Below are 13,447 nucleotides of genomic sequence, written 5' to 3' on the forward strand. Positions count from 1 at the left end.
AGTTTGTGTGTCAGTAAGTTAGGAGTAGAGTATAGAACTTCCAGAGTAGTAGAGGAAAGATAATGGCATAAGAAATCTTTGCCCTGGGGGCGCCTGGGTGGCTCAGTGGGTTAAGCCGCTGCCTTCGGCTCAGGTCATGATCCCAGGGTCCTGGGATCGAGCCCCACATCGGGCTCTCTGCTCAGCAGGGAGCCTGCTTCCCCTCTCTCTCTGCCTGCCTCTCTGCCTGCTTGTGATCTCTCTCTGTCAAATAAATAAATAAAATCTTAAAAAAAAAAGAAAGAAAGAAAGAAAGAAATCTTTGCCCTGGTTAAGAAGCAGTCATTGAGCTGACACGGGTATAAAAAATAGTTTGGCCTTTTTTTAAGTAAATAGAGTCCAACAGTCTGATTAGTCAGGAACTAGTGCAGATCAGCCTTTTATTAAAGAAATCAATGGAAACTATAGAGGTTATTCTCCTGGTGGCTTTCATAAAGATGGCATAATTTTTATTTAATGCAGACAGGGAGAGATTTACTGCTTTCTTCCAGTCTTTTTCTTGTTTTTTCCTAGTTAATTGTTAGCTGCTTTTTTTTTTCTTTTTTTCTTTTTTTTCTTTTCTTCTTTCTTTCTTTCTTTCTTATCACAGACCTCAGCTCTTCAAACACAAAATAACAACTCTGGATTAAAAGTGATAATCTGTGTTTTGAACTTTGAGTAAATTCAAAGATTTGGCATTGGCATGATTGCAGGGCACACATCACTCTTAATCTGTGAACACAGAAATGCATTAAACTTGGTAGTTAACAGAGGTACATAGAATTTCATTGCTAAAAGTAGTGAATTTTTTAATATAATTTCATCTTCCCTTTGAATTTGTTCTTGGTTGTTTTGCCTGACAACTTTTATACCTCCTCCTAACCTTGGTGCTGCGCACATAGCTGTCCCAACCGTTTGCGGGAACGGTGCGCTAAATACGCAGCCGTGACTTCCCTTTTGACGTTAGTGAACTCATGCTCATGCATAGCTTATACCTATCCTTGAAATCCACCTGGATTATAAATGTAATGGAAATTTACTGAGCCTCTGTCCTCTCTCCAGTGTTGAAACGTTTAAAATGGATAGACAAGGATTTGGCCAAGTTTGGAGGGAAATCTGGCCACGGTGTTCCTTCCTTAATTCAGTCATGCATTCTGAGCCGATTCGTTTTCAAATCAGTAAACATCAATGCTGATTATTTTTCAAGTGCTCCCCATTACCATTTCCACCACCACTCCCTTAATACTGCTTTCAAAAGTGCTTTATAGCCACGAAGTGCCTTTTCTGATACGTGAAAATATTTTTTAGCACCAGGAGTAAAATTCTTACTTTCCCCTTCTTGAAATAGACACAGCCATTACTGCATTTTCTCACCCTCTTTATGCCATGGAATTAATTTGCACAGTGAAAGAAAAGATATTTTAAAATAAGTTGGCTTACTTCACTTTCACGGGCCGTCTGAAAGCTCTGGTGGCCACAGCCCCAGCTCAGCTTCTCGCTACTACTTACGAAGAAAAAGCACCCGTGAGTGACAAGCCAACATGTAAGTCAGTTAATGAGGCAGCCGCTTCAATAACTGGTCATTTTTGGCAAAGAACCTGGGTCTATAAATAATTCAAACCACTTCGGCTGGGTCTTAGCAGCAGGAACTGTCAAAAGTGATATATGGTACAAAACTTTATCCAAGACTGACCTCCCGTCCCAGGCAGCGTTTCCAATGCAGGCTGTGTGTGACTGACGATAAGCATGCTTGTTTTATATAAATGGCCATCTAGGGATGGCCAATTCAGCCGGGTGGTCAGGTTACCATAGGAACTCTCTTTTCTTACCCTCTGCTGCCCTGGACATTACCTTCCTTGCCTCCTAACCCTCTGCTCTCTGGCACTCCTGCCTGCCTTGCTCTGCAGCTCATACCTAACCCCCAGGCCTATGGGTTTCCAGAGGCCCACTTGGTGGGTTTTGTTTTGTTGTGTGGGGTTTGTTTTTGTTTTGTAAGGAACTTTCCTGTTTCTGCTGTGGGCTCCTCAGATGAGGCAGGAATCCCATCTCCTTCTTTCTCCTCAGTACTTTGTATAGTGTCTGGTACAAAGTAAACCTAACCTTGTTTGTTGAATAAATAAGACATATTTTGAGTTTTTAATTTTTTAGAGGGTCTACTCAAAAACCTCTGTCTACAAACATGAATAAAAATATGAAGTTTCTTACTTTCTTTTTTTTTTTTGTAAACTACATAGGATAAATTCAGTGTGAACGTCCTGGACATCTCATTCAAACCTGAAGTTGTAATAAGAGATGGACAATAGACAAAAAATCTTTAAAAAGTATGGGTTCTGTGTAGGGGAGTTTTTTTTTTTTTAAAGACACTAATGGCCCATATCTTCTAAAATGAGGCTATTTTCAAAATCATAACCCTCGGGTCAGCTTAGGCAGGAGTCACCTGGAGGGGTGGACAGAGCAGAGATTGCAAAGCCAAGAAGGCCTGGATTTGAGTGCCATCTCTGTCACTCTCCAGCCGTGTCACCTCAAGCAGGTCACATTACCCTCACACTTCTGTTAGCTTCAGTTCCCTCCTCACTCAAGCGGGAATCATGAGTCTTTGCAGTTAGAATTCAAAACTGCCCAGAAAGACGGAGCAGAGTTTCTGGCACACAGTAGGGGCAGCACATGATGGTCAGTGGTGGTTCTCAGGGCTTTGGAAGAGAAGTCAGCAGACCCCTGGAATTGGCTGGGAAACAATTCCACGATCAGAGGGAGGGGGGCCTGGCCTCCGTATATCAGACCCTGTCCCTCTCCCCATCCGACCCTTTCATCATTTCCATGGTCCAGAGTCCCCATCCGACCCTTTCATCATTTCCATGGTCCAGAGTCCTCATTGCACAGACCTACCTTCACCTCACCCTCTCCTGTCTTGGTGGGGCCAATGATCCTCAAAATAATGTCTGTGCTGCTCAGATGCTGTTGTGATCCCCATTTTACAAATGACAGAAGAAGCGAGGTACCTAACCTGACCAGCATAAAACACGGTTCGAAAATATCAGAGTCAGGATTTTATTCCCAGCCAGTCCAGTTACAAAGTGGCTGCTTGTACTGTTGTTTTGACTTCCTAGGAAGGAAAGACAGAATTCAGGTGAAAAAATCTTTTTAAATAAACTGTAAGTGCTAAAATGGCTCATCTTGGAAAGCTAGCAAAGACAAAGAAAAGAACTCAGGTCATTTCTGGACAGTAAAGAACCATGGTCTGATGTGCATGTATTTGACAGTCTTTGTGTTTTCTTGACCAAAACATAACCCTACAGACTAGATTTGGCCCAGGACCTTGTCAGGTGGGTCTCAGAGCTCTGTCCTAGGCTACTGGTAATTTCATTCAACTTCTAGCAACATTCGTGCTTTCTGCTGGTCTTACGTTGGTATCATGCAATAATTTAATACTCAGCTCATACCATGACTTGTTTGCAGATGTGACCCCTCCGCAAACAGCTGGTTATATAGAAATCACTGACCTTCAATCAAAGAAACTCCGATATATCCCTGTTCCCAGGTAAGCCACGTTCACCTTTATTCTCATTTCAAATGTCAGATCAAGAGCAAGTCAAGTCTTACTGTGCATTCCAAATAAATCTGTGCTTTTGTCTCCTGAAAGAACAAAGCTCTCCCCCCCACTTGCAGTTAGCTTGTATCTTGCTGCTGTTCTGCATGCTTTACTGCTATTTTTATTTTCATTTGGGAAAAATGTTCAAACATTATATAGGTATAAGTCTAACAGCCTTTGAGGGCTTCATTTCTCTATCATTGATCTAGTCATTGACTGATCCCCAATGATAAATTTTTCTGTACTTGAAACAGTGTTTTCAGTATTGGAGAAAACTTTCATCTTATTAACTTTATTTTTTTCTAAGTTTTCATTTGAATTTCCATTAGTTACCATACAGTGTAATATCAGGTACACAGGACAGTAATTCAGCACTTCCATACGCCACCCTGCGCTCATCTTGACAAGTGCCCTTCTTAATCCCCATCACCTGCGTCACCCATCCCCCTGCCCACCTCCCTCTGGTAACCATCAGTTTGTTCTCTACAGTTAAGAGTCTGTTTCTGGTTTCTCTCCTTCTCTCTCTCTTTTTTCCCTTTGCTTGTTTGTTTTGTTTCTTAAACTCCACATATGAGTGAAATCATATGGTAATTATCTTCTCTGACTGACTTATTTTGCTTAGCATAATACTCTCGAGCTGCAACCACTGTATTTTTTAACTTTATATATTAGTTTTCAGAGGTGAATGTGTTCAAAATGTCAATGAATTTAAATAGCATTTTTTAAAACGTTTTTTAAAAATGCTGTGAAGGCTATTCAGTAGCTAAAGTCTTCCAGAGTTTTTGAATGGAACTCATGACCATTCACTGCTTCTGTTATTGTCCAGTGATGGAAGCAAAGTACATAAATCCACTAGACTGAGGACACAGAAGGAAAACTACATTCTTGGTTTCTACCCTTGAGGATCACAGTGTCCTCACTAGTAGCCCATCCCTTTCTGGATGCATCCGTTCCTGATCTCCCTCTTGAACCACACACCTGCTCTGGTCTATTTGGTCCAGCTTCCTCATTCTTCCTTACTTTGTTCCCCAGCCAGCGCCTCCTTCTTCGAATCTTTTCCTCTGCTTTGGCCTAGTTTGACACCACATCCCCTCATAACATATACTTCCTTATAGGCGACTGAGCCCTCACAACACAGGGAGAAAACCTCACCTGAACTCTCTAACAGAGGAGCCTGGAGAGCCTTCCAGCATGAGAGAAAGTCACCCTCAGCATCACCAGGCCACTTTCCAGCCACTCCTCCAACCCCCTAGAAGAAACCAGCCCAGCGTGACAGTACACAGTAACTCAGAAACACAGTTTCATTTCTTAGGACCCTTAATCAGGTTCAATAAATATAAGTAATCAAAGCATTACTCAAAAAATAGCTTTACTTGTTCCAACATATATAAATATGCCTTCTTAGAGCACCTTAATGTGTCAGTTTAATGGAAAATGGCTTTTAGTCATTTGGGGAAATTCCTCGTTCCATATGAAGTATATGCTTATTAAAATACACTATGAATTCAAGCAACAAAAGCAAAGAACAACTTTGTGTTTTTTACATTTCTAAAACCATTAAAAATTTTTTCCCAGTATTTCTCTTAATTGCTCTCTCATTAGCCCTGGCTTTTATTTCATTGCTCTTCTCTTTTAACTTTCTGTGTGAACCGTACGTGATACCTGCCGTGCAAGGAACATCTGGCAGAGCAGCTGTGTAAAGAGCCCAGGCCAGCTGGACACCACAAGGCAGTCCTTCAGAGCCTCCATACTGCCCACCAGAGACAGAATGCAAGCCAGATGTGTCATTGTCAATTCCTTATTAGCCATATTTTTCCAAAGGAAAACAAGATAGGTGAAATTGACTTTAATCACATTTTATTGACCCAGTGTATTGAAAATGTTATCATTTTATCATGCACACTCTCTCCTTAAAATAAATAAATATTTTTTGAAAAAATTTAAAAACATAAAATGTTATCATTTTGACACATATTCAATATAAAAATTTTAATGAGATATTTTATATTCCTTTTTTCTTCTTAGTCTTTGAAATCAGTTATGTATTTTACACTTTTGGAACATCTCCGTTTGGACTTGCCATATTTCAAGTGCCATGTGATTTGGAGTCTGTTCATTATCAGTATATCCTGAATTTCTCTTGAGATTAGCTATTGCCATTTTTGGCATATATGCAATCCAAGAGAACAACCCATCTGGATTTCAGTTTTCCTGCTAGTTGCTTAAATTTAGCATTCCGCTAGATAGCTGGAATTTTCCATCTGATGGCTAACTTCAAATAACAGAAAATACAGTAACACTGTAACTACAGGGCCAAAATGAATACATCACTTTTGCCCCCAGTAAAGCTTGAGTCTTTTTCCTCAAGTTTTTGTATTATTTACATCTGTAAAATGATACTGCCTAGCTCTCATCTGTGGGTGTTTGGAAATCTGGGCCTCACTCTACTATAATTCTATGCATTCTTCAATGACCTTGCTATAATGTAGTAAGGAGAAGATACATTTAAAACAAGGTAAAGAAGAGATTCTAGAGTTGGGGAGCAAATTGTGGTAAATACGTGACTTTTTTTCAGCACTGTTTTTTGACATATTGAAGAAATTGCCCATAGACTTTTCAAGTTTCATGGTAAAAAGAGTTAAACATTTAGCCAGTAAATACAGTATTCCACAGTCTTACTTCTTGAGTGCTCTTGGAAGACTCTCAAAAATTATTGTTTCATGTAGATAAATTTCATTGTTCTGGGAGAGCCCTTTACTTCACCATCTGTACCTATTAATTTTCTTTACTAAGGCACATGTTCTTGGGGAGAGCACCATGAGGTAAATCCTGTATTATATCAAATGTCACCTTCTTTGAGTCCTTCTAGCCCTGTAAAGTAGTTCTGAAACCCTGGGACCCATACTACTGTTATCATCCTCTACATATTAACATTTTCTAAAACTTCTGTGTCCCAGAGCAGCTAGCTCGGTCACTCTGTCTAAGGCAGACTGGGAAGAAAGGTCAAAGTAGCCTTGGTTTATTCTTTAGAATATTAGAAGATTTTATCCAACATATAGTGGTTTTCCCAGGTCTACACTGATGGTTTATTATGTTTTTATTATCTGATCAGACTATCCCTTTAGTCCATTTATTTCATATAGAAAATATCAGATGTATTTAGACAGCCAACACTGGTAATTAGAATTTCTAATCTGTTTCTTTTGCACAGTGAGAACTATATTCAGAAAAAGGAAGTATGCAGTTGACTTATAGGCAAAAGCTGCATCCCTAGAAATGAATATATAACAAAGGAAATATGTATATGTATGAAATATGTAATATGAGAAATACATAAATTCCTTGTTATAAATTCCTGTAACTCCCTAAGTTAGAAAATGCAAAATATTAAATACAAATGCAATTAAAGCCCATAGACAAGATATCAGTTTTCAGTTTCAGCACTTACACTGAAACTTAGAGCCCTAAGGAGTGAGCCCAGCATTGCAGGCACATGAGATCTGAGACGGTTTAGCATTCTTTTCCTTCTGACAGTGAATGCTAGCATCATCGGGAGTCCACAAATACAGAAAACATGTAAATAACCAATAGATAACTGTGTTTTTTTTTTTTCTTACAGATGACTCTCTTGCTGTCTTTTAATGTGCTTGCTACTAGAGTATTTTATGGCAAGTTTAATGAACCAAAATTAGGCAAACTAGCTACTGATTACTGTAATTTCCTTATCAGATCAGAATATCTCTCGCCGTATACCACATGGCTCTCTACTATTTCGGACACAGATGCTCTGCTAGCTGAGTGGGGCAAAGGTGGCGTTGTTACCGTTGACATGGGAGGTCATATCAGGCTCTGGGAAACTGGACTGGAACATCTGCAGCGATCCCTCATGGAATGGAGAAACATGATTGGACGAGAAGGTGACAGACATATGCAGGTACCACTCAAACTGACCTCCCCTCTTATATGCAGGGGCATATTCAAGTATATCTTTTAGTTGCAGCTGCCACAGTTGTGGAAACTTCTGGCCCCAAAACTTAAATATGGTTGCTTAATAGCTAAAATAATTTCTCATGATAGAGAAAGGCAAACCTATCCCTCTAGAGAGTGAAAAAGTTAAAATGTGCCCCTTTTATGGTCAGTGCCTAAATATTCACATCACAGCATGAAAATACAATCAGCTTTTGTTGTCTAACCTCAGTAGTAGTCAGTTTCCAGCACCACCTTCACATCTGTTCTGACCGTTACTGCCGTCATCTTCAGCATGTCCTCATGCTACCAAGGAAGCAGAGATACTGATGTAAAATATAGCCCATTACCGTAGGGCCAAAACCTATAACCTAGAGAAGATGAGTAAATGGCACATCCGGTAGAGATGCATCTTGACTTAGCAGTGGTCAGCAGTTGCCCCAACCCTGCACTGAAAAGAAACATGGCAACAGGGCACCAAAGTGAGAGGAAGCTCCAGAAATGGCTCAGTCCCCAGCTAATCTAGTTGCTGTCTGGAACTCCCATGAACAACGAGGAGAGCTGTGTGCCCATAAGTACTGAAGCATATCATTAAAGGATTTATTTGTAATTGATTTATTTTAATCTTTAGAAGAAAACTTCGCTGTTTACATTTCATTTTTATCCAGCAAGGTAGGAAGGAAAAATAGATTCCTGCCAGCTGTGTTGCTCTGTAAAGAACCAATTAGCAAGATAAAAAATTTCCACCACCTATTCCACTGATATCTGATTAATAATTACTCCTTTATGTGGTTATTTTTGTGATTTCCCTTAAAGGAGAAAGGTTTAGATTTGTGAATGAATAATACGTATTTTTCTCAGATTCTTAAAAGTTTATAGGAACATGGTCAAGATTGGCAAGCAACCTCAAGTTTTTGAAAGGGTATGAATATATTAATTTAATTAAGCTAAAACAAATATATTGCTCTAAAATAAACATGTCATTAAGTACAGTGATGCTATCATGGCAACAGACTGACTGTTGGTCACTATCCATAACAATAATTAGAAAATTAATTAACTGTGGTTCTGATTCTCTTTATTATTCTAAGCATTAGTTTCTTTTTCTTGTGAATTAATCTCCTCTTTTCATTACAGTGCTTGAGGCCTAAGAGTAAATACTATTGTGTTTGTATTTCTTATATTTTATTTCAATCTCTCATATGTCATAGAAATGAAAGGTCCTAGTTTTCCAAGGGTCAAGATTGTGGCTTCTTCCACAATAGAACTTTAAAAAAGGAATTTTATTCATGATTTTCATAACTGGTCTTGACTGCTACAAAAGTTAACCCCTCTTTGCATTTAAGCCATATACTCTTCTCTTCCCTGACTTCCCCGACTCTGTTGTTCATCTTCCTTTTCCCAACTCCTAGCATAGTGATTGATACACAGTAGGCAGTTAATGTGTTTGTGTATGTCACACTCGTATATACTAATTGCACTGGCCACTGAAGCTATTTGATGAAAATGGAATTGTTCTTTTAAACTGTCACAAGTTATTCATTTGTTTTTAATGTAACCGAATAAGTATTTAGTGAAAGAGTATCTATAGCTAATAAGCTAGAAATGAACAGAAATATATTCTCTAATATTTCAAAAATAATCAAAATGCTTGGCTGTGGTTTTCAAGGCAACATCTGATCCTTCCCAAACCAAACTTTTTTCAGGAAATGTATAACTTTATGTCTCCAGTTCATAGTTCTGCTGTAGCAGAAATAAGACGTATTTAGAAATAAAGTTACATGTTTGAGAATTGGATGTTAGTTTCTCTTAGAAACTTAGGATAGATGTTATCCAACTTTCTCCTTCCATTTCTGTGTTCCTGAATCCATTTTGGTCGATATTGAAATGTATATTTATATATGTACTCAAACCGAGAAACAGACTGTGATCTTGCATCTTTATGTGTAAACAGACAGGATTAATTGTCCAAATGGTCTGCCATTGTTTTAGTTTTGGGTCACATCTCTCCTCTTCTCCCTGCTTGGTAAATAATGAGACTGTATATTTAATTGCTCTTATTTAGACCAGTTGGTGTGATTATTTATGAGTAGTTTACACAACCAAATCCAGATAGGAACCATGACGGAGCAATAGTTCTAACAAGCAGAAATGTGCCTTTTTCAATTCCTGTACTGTGTGATCCCTCAGGCTATTCCTCATTAATGGGCCCTTTTTCGGCATATGTCTACTCCTGGTTTTGGACCTTGAAAAATGCCTTTCTTGGAAATATTGAGAAAAAAGTGTATGTTCTCGGGACTGTCCTTAATGCTGGCTGAATGCCCACCCCTTCCCTGCTCCTGGCAGAGTAACCCGATCTCCACCTAGTGGCGAAATGGATTTACTTTACATCCTGGAAATTTGAAAGGCCTGCTTGGCACTTCAGTCCTTTAAGGCAGCCCCAGGCCTGCTTGCATGGGGGGTGTACACACGCCTGCCTTGAGTGGTTCCTGTTGGTCAAGAGATGTTCCTTAAAGTCAGCAGTGAAGGCAGGCAAACAGCCTGGCAAGCCATGCCCCACTTATTGACCCACTTTTTTCCCTGATTCTTCTGCATGGGATCAGAACTGCTGATACTTAGATAAACATCAGCTACACACTTTATCACTCTACTTTACATCTTGCTACATTTCAACCTTCTAGAGTTATTAGTTCTTAGCCATTGTTGCTTTGAATTTTAATTTTTGCCGAATGAATTCATTGATAGTTTTCTTTCATGAGTACAGTTTGAAAGAGAGTATTTATTGAGCTCTGCATATAAAATGTGCTTATTAATTTTACATGTTTTGATAGGAACATGTGTTTTTCTCACAGCAAACAACAAACTCAAAGTGTCAGCATAACTGTAGTTCTAAAAGCCCATAATTAAGAATTCATATTTATGGGACGCCTGGGTGGCTCAGTCGGTTAATCATCTACTTCTGGCTCAGGTCATGATCTCAGGGTCCTGGAATGGAGCCCTACATGGGACTTCCTGCTCAGTGGGGAGTCTGCTTATCCCTCGCCCTCTGCCCCTCCTCTTGCTCATGCTCTCTTTCTCTCAAATAAAATATTTTTTTTTTAAAAAGAATTCCTATTTGTTATTTTTAGACTCCATATTTTCAGAAGCATGTGTTAATTGTAAGTCAAAATGTTTCTGACCATGCTTCGGTGTTCTCTATAAAGTATATTTTTCCATTTTTGTTTAGCTACATTTGGATTTGTCCCAAGAAGGCTATTAAAGCTACATCCCACTTTTCTTCAAAACTCAGATCCTCTTCTCTAAAAAGCTCCTGGTGACTGTTCTTGTGGGAGCACAAAGGCTAAAAGGTTATAGCTGCCAAATGTTATTGTCTAATTACAGTAAACTAATTAGAAAGTAAATCATCTATATATTATTGGTAGAATCTCTCTGAGACCTTTGTATACTTGTAAAATGGATAGAATCTTTGGAACACACTGTGGGACTAGAACTTACTCATTTGTACAGTGAAGATAGTGCCCAGTACACAGTAGATGCTTAGTACAGGCATGAAACAAATACATAGAAAAGATAACTAATTTATATTAAGCACCATTAATCCTTTCCCCCATTTAAAGAAGACATTCTAGCAATATGAGTAAAGGTGAATTGCTGCACTTTGGTAAATAATCCTGTCCTTTTCTTTAACTACTAGCTCAACAGGATTTTTTTTTTTTTTTTTTTTTTTAAGATCACGGTAAGATAGTAAGTCCTGCTTCTGGTTTTAGAAACCACTAGATCATTTCACTGGACCTCTAATAGCACATTTAGTTTTGCAGTATGCAGACTGTTCTCTCCACATGTGAGGGGGCTTGCAGTTCTTTTTTTTAAGGAGGATAGTTCGTAGTTCACTCTTATACTTCATTCTTCACTTTGGCCAGTAACTCTGAAAATACTTAAGAGTCTAATTCAGTGGGTCATTATTACAGAGCAACCCATATTTTATAGGATTACTATATGTACATGTATCTTTGGAAATCTTCCTTGGCTCAAAAGGTAATGTTTTTTTTTTTCCTTTTTTTTTTTTATAATTTCCCACCATATCTCCTAGCAATATGAGTAGAGCTGGTTTTCAGCAAGATGTTCTAGCCACTTGCCTATGCGGTAGCATTTGAACAAGACCTCTAATGATTTTCCCATGTTCCTGCTAGAGAAATTCCTAGCCATAGAAATTCATTTTGAATCTAGATTCAGAATAAGACTTAAAGATTTGAATAAGGTCTCTAATGAAAATGCAAGATGGCAGAGGAGGAGTACCCCGTGGTGTGCTGATAGACCAGCTCTTTGAGGAGGGAAGGGGAGGGCCGTTTATAATATTTACCAATTTCCATGGTGTAAATACTCCCTCAGTGGCTGATTTCAAGCAACCAAAGGTTAAGAATCTAGTTGCTAAATGCCTGAGTATTTAGCAGCTATCTCTCACAAAGTGGTACAGTCAGGCTCCAGTGTGCCGCTGTCTTGATTAAACCTTTAACCCCCACCTCCCCGCCCCACTAGGAAAATTATCCCAGTTACCTATCTGCAAGGTCTTTCAGAAATCAGGCAACAGAAATGTAGGTGAGAGAGAGAGGCAACAGAAAAAGGAAAGAAGTACTAAGAACACGGGTAAGTTGGTGTCGCATTATCCTGTTGAAGCCTGTCGCTGTCCCAGTCATAGATTGGCGATGCTCCTTCTGAACCAGGAATTCAGTCTGAACAAGGAATTGGGAAGAAGTCTGCGCTCAAGTACGATGACGCTTGTGGGTTCATGAGCACAAGCTGCCTTTTTTAGAAACACCATTTCCAAAGGAAATCACCAGCTGGTTTTGACATTCATCCAGAAGCAGTACTTCCATTAGATCACAACTTTGTTGGTAACTGCTAAATATAACTAAAATTAAATGAGCAACCATCTCCCCGAGACAAGCAAATCAACAAGCCTATGACTTTCAGGGAGGTCATGAGTTTTCATTAACCTTTTACGCATACCTATCTGACAAAAACAATAATCCTCTAAATCACAGTAACTGTGGGCATTATGGTGCCTTAAACTAACATTAAAAGCAGAAATATCATCTTGCCTTCTCATTGTAGAAAAGACCTAACATTAGGAAGTTGCTTTTCAAATCATCAGCAACAGAAGTACTCTAACTCCTTTCTTTCCTGGCAAACCTTAATATCATTATTCTATATGTTACTATACCCCAGTGCATATATATTTTTAACATTTATTTATTTGACAGAGGATGAGATAGCAAGTAGGCAGAGAGGCAGGAAGAGAGAGGGGGAAGCAGACTCCCCGCTAAGCAGAGAGCCCAATGGGGCTCGATCCTAGGACCCTGAGGTCATGACCTGAGCCAAAGGCAGAGGCCCAACCCACTGAGCCACCCAGGCACCCCCCCGCTCCAGTGCATGTTATTTAACAACATGATCAACAAGTAAAGAAGTGATCTTAGCAATATTTAAAGTATATGAGGAAAATAAATTAATTCTGTAATATATCAGTTATAAATTGAGATGTCGAATGCAATAAATATGTTGACAAGCAATGGGTCTAGAATTTTTAGGATTCTGAGCTCATTATCTATATGTTTTGTGCAATCACAATGACTCTAGAAATAAAACTTTGCTGTTATATTCGTAAATAAAATTGTAATTTTATTCATAAACAGTACAACCTGTTGGTTCTACTTTCCAGTTATAATATAAAGACAGTACAATCCACTGTACCTTACAAAGTTATTTTAAGAATGAAATGCATTAGTACCTAACACCGAGATACTCTATAAACAAATAAAAATTAGAAACTTAGAATTTAGGTAATATTGAGCCATAGAACTCTTTTATGCTTATATG

At 38.7% G+C, this 13,447-nt stretch overlaps 1 protein-coding gene across 1 annotated transcript in view; it reads left to right on the top strand.

Annotated features, from left to right (window-relative positions):
- The window catches only part of VWA8 (von Willebrand factor A domain containing 8), a 322,462-nt gene that overhangs the window by 232,628 nt on the left and 76,387 nt on the right, over positions 1-13,447 (top strand). Inside the window, exons 36-37 of the mRNA XM_082701350.1 lie at positions 3,475-3,556; positions 7,337-7,541. Of these exons, the coding sequence (XP_082557476.1) occupies positions 3,475-3,556; positions 7,337-7,541 (287 nt within the window). The remainder of the gene's footprint in view (positions 1-3,474; positions 3,557-7,336; positions 7,542-13,447) is intronic.

The sequence above is a fragment of the Mustela nivalis genome (assembly GCF_964662115.1).
Source record: "Mustela nivalis genome assembly, chromosome: 15".
NCBI classification, from domain to species: Eukaryota; Metazoa; Chordata; class Mammalia; order Carnivora; family Mustelidae; genus Mustela; species Mustela nivalis.